The sequence below is a fragment of the Cryptomeria japonica genome, chromosome 2, assembly GCF_030272615.1.
Source record: "Cryptomeria japonica chromosome 2, Sugi_1.0, whole genome shotgun sequence".
NCBI lineage: Eukaryota > Viridiplantae > Streptophyta > Pinopsida > Cupressales > Cupressaceae > Cryptomeria > Cryptomeria japonica.
This window is the reverse complement of record NC_081406.1, coordinates 671,773,834-671,786,330: the sequence shown is the minus strand read 5'-3', so window position 1 is coordinate 671,786,330 and position 12,497 is coordinate 671,773,834. Positions and strand designations below refer to the sequence as shown.

Below are 12,497 nucleotides of genomic sequence, written 5' to 3'. Positions count from 1 at the left end.
ACAGAAGGTTAGTTGCCTCCAAATCCAACTTAGTTCTTCAATTGAAATCCATCGTTTCTTTCTTTTGTATTCAATATATTCTGTGTACCAGAACATATAAAAGACACCTTGGAAAAAGCAGAGCATTTTGCAAAGATTTTTTTTTTCTCTGGGCATTGCAACTTCAACTATCAACCCTTGTCTTTTAAAAAATAATACGTCTGTCTCCATTTCATAATTAAATTTGCAAGAATAAAAAAGATCTTTTCAAAATTCTCAAGTATATAACTTTGAAAGTACTCGATTCACATGTGTTGCTAATTTGTTTCTTAACTATTGTGATTACAGCAATGAAATGACATGCATTGAATACTGCTAATGTATCAATTACATCATGTGCAGGCTCATCAAAAATTGTGGTAGTGAATTCAGATTCAGAATTCTCAAATTTGCTAAGCAAAGCTCAAGGTATGTTTCTTTTCCTTTCTTCTTTACGTGAAGAAGAATAGAGCTTGTACAAGTTTATTGGCCTTTTTTGTATCTTTATGTGTGTGAACCCTTCTGTATTTTCTGTTGTAGCAGAGATAACAAATATCTGAGGTTAGATTTTGTTGCTTGTTTTTCAGAGGACAAGGGTCTCGCAGTTGCCTATTTTACAGCAGTTTGGTGTGGGCCATGTGAGTTATCATACTTCTTTAATCAAATATAAAGGGCTTTTTTCTATTTATTGAGGAATCATAACAAAAAACCTGGTTCAAGGCAGCAGACTGAGGACTCCACTGGCAGTGCATGCTGTTCTGTTTTTTCATAAATATTACTTTTCTTACCTATCAAATGATAAATGCATCCAAGTATGTGATAGAACCTTTGGAATCCCTAGCAATGCAACTGTCTTAACATGTTTCCAATATAATACTGCAAATATTGTGATAGTTAAACGACTGCAATTGCTGTGTGAAAATGTTTGAATCCCAGTGAACTCTTATGGTAGTCGGTTTAGCAAACACAAACACTGTGAAAGCCTAAAACTTTTTTTTTTATATCACAAAACTATACAAAATGTGAGAAGTTCTAGGCCTGTGAGAATGAACCATCAATCAAATATTTAAGATTTGGCTATGGAGATAGCCACTCAAGATCTAGAGGCCTAATGGAAAGCAGAATATACTCAGAAGATCAATATGACAAGAATAAACTGTATTTCTATCAAAGAATGCAAATAAAATGAATGTACAATGTATGAGAGACCCTTGGTTATATAGGCCAAGGCGAGACATGACAACATAAGATTATTGCTAGTGTCTGAATCTTATGAATGGGACATAAAGTGATAAATATTCTATGTGTAATCTTAAGTAAACTTAAGTGATAAAGTGTGTAAAGGACTTAATAGTGGAACTAGTTAGGTGAATAGAAACAAAAGCATGCAAAATGGGTCTCGGTTGCTAGGCTTGGTGAGGCATCCATATACGAAGAAATCTCTCACAAATGGAGAAAAGGATAAAGCCCAGTGGGACAAAATTCCTCCCAAAAAGAGATAAAAGACAAGAAAAATGATCTCTAGAAGATGAGGACAACCTCATGAGGAAAATGATCTCTAGAAAATAAGAGAGAATGAAGAGGGAAGGTCAAGTAACCACCCTAAATGTATAATCTCCTACATTGATGGTGGATGCTTGATATGGAACTCTGAAGATGGTCCAAGATTGTTGAACAGCATTCCTTTCCTTAGGAAGAAATAGAGCCAATGATGCGTGCAGGATATCTTCCCATTTCTGAAAGGAATATGATGAAAGAAGGTTTTAAGTCTTTGGAATCTGCTCAAATGTCACAATGTCAGGAGTCCCAATCTCAACTGAAGAAGGTGAAATGCAGAACAATGTAAGGATTGATGTTGGGCACGGCCCAAAGATGATGATGAGTCCTCCAAATGTTGCTCCAAAAAGATGCAAAATTGTGACAAACACTAATATAAAGAATCGGGTACCACTGCAGAAGATGTCAACATGACCGGTGACTGAGTTGAAATAATCAACTCATGAGCATTTGCAAAATCTGTCATTGTGGAAGCGTATGGATTTGGAGAAGGAGCAAGAGTATCTAAATGTACCTGCAAATCATCTGAAGAATGTGATGCGCCTGACTGTGAGATGTCATCAAAGAGGAGATAAATATCCTCAATACAGTCATCAACATTCTGTATTGGGATTCAACAAACAAATAACATATATCCTCTAAACAATCATCCTAATGATCGATAAGAGATGAAGAATCCCATGATGTAGTGTCCACACAACAAGTTTGAGCATGAAACACTATAGAATCTGTAAGTGCTGAAACTGAGAAGCCCTCAACCTCTTAATGCTAACTCAAAGATGTTGAAGAAGCCTCTATAGGAATCATAGAAGTTGAAGAATCAATTTCTATCATTGGAGGAGGAGAAGATTTGATAGCTCTTTTATGTTCAATGGTTTGTCAATAATTTAGCTCTTCTAAGGTATCTTCATTGTATGGAATGTTATCACAATCCTCTAGCAGAATTATCATAAGCACACTGAGAACAAAGATAATTAAAACCATAAACATAGAGAGCAACAGCTATAGAGACACAATAATTTGCACGTAGGTCTCTACATAAACATGCATGGTTCCAACAATATGACATTTCTTGAGATACTACTGTCTGTTCTCCCAAATATTTGGTTGTTGGGGAACCACTTCATAGAAGTAGGGCAAGAGTTTAAGCCATTTGAAATACTTCATCATACGATCTTGCCGAGCTTTATAGTTCCCTCTTTTCAATTGAATAACTAAATGATGACTTGATATAACTGCTAAAATTATCCTCTTTTAGTTAAGAGATAGACTATTCCAGAAAAAAGAAATGCAGAACTACAAACACACCCCGCAAAATCACTCAATTATAGAATTCCCCTCAAGAAAATATGATTTGGCACTTCATACTTAATGTGGTTACAATTGCCGGTTGCAAGAAAAAGCTAAATGGTCTTTTGATATCAATGCATTACAATTGTCAAACTAAGACTAAATGTTGAAAGTACAATTTTCTATCACAATGACTACAAATTAATAGCACCCCAATGAAGTACACAAAAAGTTATGCACTTTTAAAAAAAATTGCACTTGAAAAGGAGTTTGTATGAGAGCCTGAACGAAGTCCTGGGAGTTCCCAATACAAGAACAGTTCAATAAAATCTATGATAATTTGAAATTTTTGAAAACTCTATGCATCAAATGAAAAACCATGTACACCATTGTGTAGAGCACACAAAATTAACCCAAATAAAGAACAATTGCTAAAAAGCGGAGGTCTTGAGCCTGAGTTATGAGTCTTCAAAGTTGAAGTGCAAATTTGAAAATGCTAATGGAGGGGGGGGGGGGTCCCAAAATTGAAAAGGCGTAGTTGATCTCAACATAATCGATTAGAATATTCCCCTTGCATTGGAATATACTCATACCCAAATATTCCTCAAAATATTGTCCTCGATGAAATTGTTGCTAATACCCTCGAAATATTCTATTTTGATAGAATATTCTATTGGGATGTTGACGTGAGTGGAATTGAAAAAGATCTTGACGTAATATTCCTCGATCAAATTGTTGGTAGTTGATCCGGTGGGAGACAGTGGGTTTGGTTGTGTTGGACGAATGAGCATGCACCACATGGTGCCTCTATAGGCGCTCGTACCAGTCTACATAGGCCTATAGATTTTTGTTTTTCAAAATAAACAAAAAGCTCTAATGAATTAGAACACCAAGATCCTCCTACAAGCTTGGATGAGGATTCCACCCCTGAGATTCGGAGGGAGACCCTTGAAGATGCTGAGCATGAAGTTCAAGGCTTACCTTTAGAAGAAAATTATCCCAAAACTAGGAAGAGACCACTTTGGGCTAAAAAGATGCTTCAAGAAGCTGAAAATTATGCTGCTCCAAAGGGGACCTTCAGAGAAAGTAAAAGACCTAACCTATTTTCCAATTATACTGCCTTGATGAGTGAGATCATTGATGCAGAACCTTCCTGTGTTGGAGATGCGCTCAAGCATCAAGTTTGGAAAGATGCTATGTCAGAAGAGTATCAGTCAATTTTGAAAAATGATGTCTGGGATATTGTGCCTAGGCCTAAAGGCAAATCTGTGGTATCTTCTAAATGGCTCTTCAAAATCAAACATGCAACAGATGGCAGCATTGAGAAGCACAAAGCAAGGTTTGTTGCCAGAGGTTTCTCACAGAAAGAAGGTATTAACTATGAAGAGACATTTGCTCCTATTGCCAGATACACTTCTGTTCGAGCAGCTTTGGCTATTGCAGCATCTAAAGGATGGAAAGTCCATCAAATGGATGTCAAGACTGCTTTTTTGAATGGTAAGATTGAAGAAGAAGTTTATTTGGAGCAACCTGAAGGTTTTGTGATTCATAAGGCTAAATCACATGTCTGCAGATTAAAGAAAGCTCTTTATGGACTGAAACAGGTCCCCAGAGCATGGTATGAAAGAATTGATCACTATCTCTTGGAATTAGGGTTTTTCAAGAATGAAGCAGATCCAAATCTCTACTACAAGGTAATCAATGGTGAATTATTAATTCTTATTCTTTATGTTGATGATCTACTAATCACAGGAGAGGATAATTGTATTTCTCGATGTAAGAAAGAATTAGCCTCTGAGTTTGATATGAAAGATTTAGGAATTCTTCACTACTTCCTTGGATTGGAAGTTTGGCAGTAGGCAGATGGTATAATCCTTAATCAAGGAAAATACACCATTGATATACTCAAGAGATTTAGAATGTTGGATTGTAGATCCATGACCACACCTATGGAGACAAATCTGCACAAGCTAAAGGAAACAGCTGCAAAATCAGAGTTTGCAAATCCTACACTTTACAGACAGATTATTGGATCTTTGATGTATTTGGTAAACACAAGACCTGATATATGTTATGCTGTAAATGCACTAAGTCAGTTCATGTGTGAACCTAGGGAAATACATCTTGTTGCTGCAAAGCATATTCTGAGATATCTTCGAGGAACTATTGGTTTTGGTTTGAAATATAAACATGTAGAACTTGACCTACATGGATTCACTGATTCTGATTGGGTTGGAAGCATAGTTGATAGGAAAAGCACATCAGGATGTTGCTTCAGTTTAGGATCAGGAATGATCTCATGGATATGTAGAAAACAGTCTTCAGTTGCTCAGAGTTCTACAAAAGCTGAATACATTGCAGCCTCCATGGGAGCAAGAGAAGCTGTATGGCTTCAGAAATTGCTTGTAGGACTGCTTGGTCAGCCCTTAAATCCTACTGTCATCTACTATGACAATCAGAGTTGCATCAAGCTTTCAATGAATCCAGTATTTCATGACAAGTCTAAACACATTGAGATTCCTTATCACTATGTTCGAGATATGGTGGAAAGGAATGTGATCTGACTGAATTATATTAGTACAGGTGATCAGATTGCAGACATTCTTACCAAGCCTCTCTCCAGGATCAAGATTGAACACTTTAGAGATAAACTTGGTATGGTTGAAAATGTTATTTAATTTTGAGATAGAGTCATTTATTCTGATATACTAATATATTTAAAGATGTTTAGTGTGTAAACTCTTTTATTTGTCATGTGTGTGACTCCATGACTACATGGGTCTTCTGTGAACATTATTGAAGGGTGACGACTTTTCAATAATGAACACTTGTTTCAAATTGATATTGTAAGGTGACGATTTTACAATTATCAATTTAACTATCTTGATGGATATTATGTGACTTGATATTTGTGGACATGTCATGATAGTAATTAGTATATATATCTCTGAGACATTATGGTAGATATCTATTGGTTGATATCATTAAATAAACCATAATTATGATAGAGATCTTCATGGTGAATATTATGAACATAATATTCGTGGACATGCCATGAAATCATTATCAGTATGGTAGGCATCATGTGACTTGATGCCAGTGCACATACCTTACTTGATAGCTATGAGTTATGGTGAGCATCATGAGACTTGATATTCATTGTTGAACCATATCTTTGAATATTACTATGGCGTGATATCTTCTCTCTTCACAATCAATGGATGAATTGTGATGTTTTCTCTAACATGAAATGTGCCCTCCCTAGTTAAGAGGGAGTGTTAATTTTGTAATGTCGGTCATACTATTTCATGCTTCCGATATATATATATATATATATATATATATATTAATTTGATTACATATACTAATATATTAACGTTAACTAATGATAAATAAAACCAAAGTTAACTTATCGCGTTTAACCAACGGTTACACCGTTCATGGTATTGGGTGGTAAAGCAATTCTCAAACAAGTCGCACTCCTTCCGATCGGGTAAGTAAACAATGACTAGTTTATATACTGTGGTGAGAGGTACATAGGGAAGAGATGTGTCTTCCCACATGGTAAGACATATCTCTTCACTACGGAACCCCTCATCCACTTATATAGCATGCTTACATTGAGGAGGATGCACACACCGAAATTGATAAGTGTGGTGCATCTTTAAAACACGCTATAGCAGATAAAATACAACTTTCAGATCATATCTCCATCTCTTCTATTTTGATCACAGAATTTTGAAAGAACTTAACATGTTAGACGAATGCAAGATTTGATAAGTATTGATTTGTGGTGAATCTTCCGCTCATACTTTTCATGAATAGATGATTTTTGTTCATTGTGTAAAGTTAGTCTGAGCTTACTTTGTGGATGCTTAACTTTTGTCTGGATAAATATTGTTCAGTTTGATGGTAGTTATTCACGACGTGAAAATCATAAGCACATCCCTTGAAGATTGCACCCACTTTGTGTAGTTGTCCGCAACGTGGCAAAGCAAAGTGTGGTTATTGGTTTCACCTAGTCAATACTGTCTCTTGAATTCTTAGAAATAGATTATAACTTCTAAACCCTTATCTCCTTTTCAATTTTCTTGAAGTCCATGATCCAAGACCCAAATGATAGAGCTTCATTGTGAATTGAAGGAGCCAAGTGTAAGTCACTTTGTGTACTACCAACATATCACAATGCCCATTGAGCTTATCCACCCATCAAGACTTGACAAAAGAAACCTTGGAATCACCATATGATCTTCTCGCAATCTTAGCATATGCGGTGATTTTGTTCAAGAGAGGATAGAGTGTCTTTGGACATTTTATTCTGTGATCGGTGGGTAATAAAACGCATACCAATATGACCCTAAATACTCGAAAAATATGGCTACCTTCTAGATCTAACAACCAACTCCCAACTTCAAACTTTTATTGAGTTGGCCTCCAATGTCCAATGAGGATGAAACAAAAGGCAAATATGACTTTCTTAGGCACTTTGAATGCAATGGTAAGCTCAGACTTTCTCCACCAATCTCCCAAAATGTACCTGCAATACAAAGCCAAAATAGGAAATCCTCCAAAATGCTCAAAAGATCAATATGACAAGAATAAATTGCATTCCTACCAAAGAATGCAAATTATGATACGAGACATAAAGTGATAAGTATCTTATGTGTACCCATAGTGAACTTGAGTGATAAGGTGTGAAATGGACTAATAGTGGAACTTGTTAGGTGATACCCATAGAGACCACGAGATTGATATAATTTGAAGTACCCCTAATTCGCCACTATATCTATTTTTTGTTAGTACTCATCAAAAGGGATTGAGGAGAGGACAGGGTGAGAGGAGAGGAGGGGAGTGGGCGGATCATGAAGACTTTATCAGCTTTATTCAGTTCTTGTCACATGTTTTTCGTTTAGTCACCATAATTCACCTCTTAAAGGACAAAGTATGCATACTTAAAATAATGGTATAATTCTGTTGACATTTCAGCTATATCTATCCCTTATAAGGGCATTACAAATATCATTATATTCCTATTAGAGGTAAGACCTGTTGGTGCAAAGAATACACCAATAGAACAAGTGAGGATATTTGATTAACTAACAAAGTTCCATTGGCATATCAAACTTGTTGTTCAGCAATTCAAACAGGGGTATGAACTTTTGTTCATGCTGCAGAAGTCAAACAAATTTTGTTCTCTTTCTGATAAACAAGTCATACAACTTATAAGCAAAGTAACTTTTGATACCCATCTATCTTAACTGAATTGACAACAACTTATGGATAATGCATGTTTCTGAGTTCGATTTTCTTACATGACATCAAGTATCAGAACCCCGACATAAACTCATTAAGTTTGAATTATAAATTTTCTGTTTTGCATAAGTTTGATCAGTTGGGCTGTCCCATAGGCTATTCTGGTCTTGTAGACGTTAAAATTATTTCTTCTTCTTCTTCTACATCAAAGCATGTAGAAGGGTTCAGGAAGTACATCAAGTGACCAAGAAAATACATAAGGCATAGATTCTAGGAAATGGGTAATGGTATTGGTTCAAGAGATGGGGAGGGTATCAGTATGCCATTTAAAAAAATAGGTTGGAGATGGGTACAAGGAATGTTTGATACTAAAATGCTTAAAATAAAAAAATAAATAAACGTTTTGAAGTGTTGAAATAGATCAATTATATTGATATTTGATAATCATCATGATGATAGAAATAAAAATTTAAAACCATAATCAACTAGAGATGACAAAGAAATTAGGAGGAGAATCTCATTATCTTAAAAAACATAGTATGGGGGACCATGGAGATGACTATATTTTCAATTAAATGATAAAGCTTCAATGCGTGTACACATCTTCAGCCTTATAATTGTTTCATATCGTATTCTTACCTCTTTGGGATTTAATAAAGGTAATTTTCTATGACCAAAAATACTTGTAAAATTTTATGAAAAAATAGAAAATTACAAGTCTATTAGTTTATTGTTTAGTTCTCTTTACTTTTGTCAACCACATATCAGCATTTCAGGAAAATCCAATGTATTTATGTGATATATCTAAGAGACCTCTATTAGAAGTGTTGGTGTAATTATTTATTCATGTTGGATATAATTACACTTTACTTAAGTTTACTTAGGTTCATGCATAACATTGTAGTTTGCATATGAGACACTTAGGGAGATGTACATACATTGGGAGTGTGTATGTAGGAGAATTTCCACCTTTTATGGTGTGATCTTGTTATTACTTTATCATATCCACTTATTGTGGAGTGATAATTCCACCTTCGGTGGGTGATCCACCTCGTAGAATAATCTACTATTTCTCCTACCTACCCCTACCTACCCTTGTATCTCATTGAGCCACATGTCATCATTGTGTGCTCTCTTGTCTCTTAGCCTTGCCTTTATAAGAAGTCTCATCTACATTGTATGGAACAATGAATGATGATCGAGTTGATCTCTTTTGAATCTTGATAGGAATACAATTTATTCTTGTCATATTTTATCTCTCTTGTCATTGTGCTATCTTGTGGTCTCTTTGATCTTGGTTGCTTCAAGCATAATCTCACATGGTATCAGAGCGGTTGGAGTGCCATTGCATAGCCTTTGGAGAGATTTTATTGCATCCTTGAAGGAGGTCAAGAGGCAGATGTGAGGAGCAGCATCTTATAGAGGCGCCCTAGACCAAATCCGACCTTGCCATTGCGTCCGGGTGGCCGTTTCCATGAATTTTGATTATAAATTCGCTTATATTGGGTGAAAGTCAATTTCGGGGCTAGGAGGAAAATTTTTGCCCAATTAGGGAGGTACGGTACATTTTTTGAAATTATTCTTTTTTTCTGCGAGAATATTTATTTGTCATTTTATAATATTCACAATTTTTTTTAATATTTGTAAAAGGTTTATATCAAAAAATAAAAATAAAAAAAATATTATTATTTCGGGGGGGGGGGGGTTATTCACCCCCACCCCCGGGACACTGTACTGCAGCTTTTTCGGCGACCACACAAATCGTGTACCCTGCGCTTTGTACTTCTTGTAGGGATTGTACCCTAGTTGTTTGCTATTCCGGCCAGCTAGCCGAGATCCGTTGCCCCGATGCCTACCACCGTACTTGCTGGCCCCCGTGCATCCAGCCGCCGCCGTCCTTCCGTCGGTTGCCCGTCAACTCTTGACACCTGTCCTCGACCACCTATCACCGCTGACGGGCGCCTGTCTTCCTCGGACCGCTCCTGCTTTTGCTCCTGTCGACGACCAGTATTCCAACCCTCGCTACCTGTGTTCTCCGGTTGTTGCTTCGTATTCCGGCCGCCGCTGCTTTGATCAGCCTTGCCGGGCCCCTATGCCAGGCGGCCATGCTTTATTAGTTCAACCCGCCACTTCACCGCCAACCCCTACCAGCACAAAGGACACGTGTCGAACTCTGGCTGCCACTCAGAACCTAGTCATTATTTCGGAGAGTACAGTTAGCAAGACACATCGCCCTGCCACATAGGCATTTGGTCCTCCACGTCAGCACTCATCTTGCCACGTGTCACGCCATGCAGATTCCGTACCGCCACGTGGTCTGCCATGAAGACATTCGTACATGCCACATGTCTCTGCCACGTCACCCGTCGTACAACCACATCAGCAGATGACATCATCTGTACAGTAGCAGTGAGGTGAAGTTTTGGCGACGTCCATATGGCTGACATCATCTCTTTTCAAAAATTTATCAACTCTCTCTCATTGAGCTTTTCATTTTTACAGTACCTTGATTGAGTGAATTTGGGGGGGTGTCTCTTGTTCTCTTGTGTTCTTTCATTTTTTTGCTATGGGTTCTCGTAAGTTTCTTCTATTAACTCCACATAATTATGCTACTTGGAAAATTGATGCATGGAGTAAACTAATGGAAAAAGGTTTAACTCATTACATTGATGGAACTATTGTTGCTCCTGCTGATCCTAAGGCTGATCCCAATGGTCACTTGGATTGGCTCACTAAAAACATCATGGCAATTGGTACCTTAAGAAAGTATGTATCAAAGGATCTCATCTTTCATATTGATAAATGTACTTTAATTAAGGATGCTTGGCAAAAGTTTCAAGACTTGTATGGTCAAGTTGATGAGATTAGGGGATATCAAATTGATAGTGATCTCACCATGTTAGATCCCAAGAACTTTGATTCAATACAAGATTATGTCACTAACACAAGAGTTGAGGGCACAACTCAAGGATTGTGGCATTGATAAGAAGGATACTCAATTGATCTTCAATTTGATGGGCAAGCTTCCACAAGAATATGCAGCATTTGTTTCTAGTTTCCAAACCCATAGGATGACAATGGGTTCAAGCTACACAATGCCTACATTTGATGGTTTCACAGAAATGTTGATGATGGAACAAACTAAGTTGATAAGCATGGGCATTCTTAAACTTCTAAGTCTCAAGCACATGTGGCAACTCAAGGGAACAAAGGAAATCAAGGAAAGGACAACTCAAACAAGAAGAAATGGCAATCAAAGCCTAAGGACAAAGCACCACCTTCTCCACAACAAGGGGGTTCATCCTCTTCCAAGAAGGACAATTCACCAAAGAAGGAGAGACCTACTTGTGCCTATTGTAAAAAGGTTGGTCATGAGGAGCGTCGTTGCCATTCTAAGAAGATTGATGAGCTCATACATATCCTTAAAAAGAACAACATTGATTTGCCTAATGCCTACAAGGAGGATTCGTCACCTTCCACTTCCTCACAATCAAAGGAGAAAGGACAAGTATTTATGGCAGCAACAAGTGGTAAGACTCACTCTTTTGGGAAAAGAAAAGGACAAGCTCTTTGTGCTACTACAAGTCATGATTCAAGGAGATGGCTTCTAGATTCAGGGGCTTCTCATCATATGACATCTTTGCAGTCTATGTTCTCTACATTTGAGCCTTGCACCATGCCACAAATTTTGATGGGCAATCATACATACATGGATGTGATTGGGAAATGATCGATTGCCATTGGGGATAACTCCTTCAATGATGTGTTGTGTGTACCCCACTTGACAAACAATCTTCTTTCCATCTATCAAATCACAGATGGGGCAACAAAGAAAACTGTGGAGTTCACACCTGAGTCAGTTTTCATTAGAGACTTGGAGAGTAGAGCTATCATTGTGATTGGGGTTGTGGATCATGCATCTCGATTATATTCCTTTTCGGATTTTGTTCCTATTGATGAGGATGATTTTACATATGATGATCACACTTCTTGTGATGATTTAGATTTTGAGAACTTTGGGTACTTGAACTTGGGGATTTTCACATGTGACCTCGTTCTTGAGCCTTGCATTTCTTCTCCTCCTATTGATATCACATCACCTATTGCACTTGATGATGCAGATAGTGCGACAGTTTTGCCTTCTTGTGGTTTAGTGCAATAGGATATATCTTGTCTTCCAACTTCAGTTTCTTGGGATGACTACATGACAAACATTGCAGGTTTGTTTGTACAGTCCTAAATTGCAGATTTGGAAGACATCATTGATGATATTCATCTTCTCTTTGATGAAGATGATCCATCTTCGATTGTTGCGAGGGAACACTCTGACCCTCTTGTTCATTCTCTACATGATCATTCTTTCGAGGTTGACATGATTG

The 12,497-nt window shown here is 37.2% G+C and overlaps 1 protein-coding gene across 2 annotated transcripts in view; it reads left to right on the top strand.

Annotated features, from left to right (window-relative positions):
* LOC131034022 (thioredoxin O2, mitochondrial) overlaps positions 1-12,497 on the top strand; it is a 94,827-nt gene that overhangs the window by 30,252 nt on the left and 52,078 nt on the right. For both annotated transcript variants that reach the window (XM_057965362.2, XM_057965360.2), the window contains exons 2-3: positions 382-447; positions 606-656. In XM_057965362.2, coding sequence (XP_057821345.2) covers positions 382-447; positions 606-656 — 117 coding nt within the window. The remainder of the gene's footprint in view (positions 1-381; positions 448-605; positions 657-12,497) is intronic.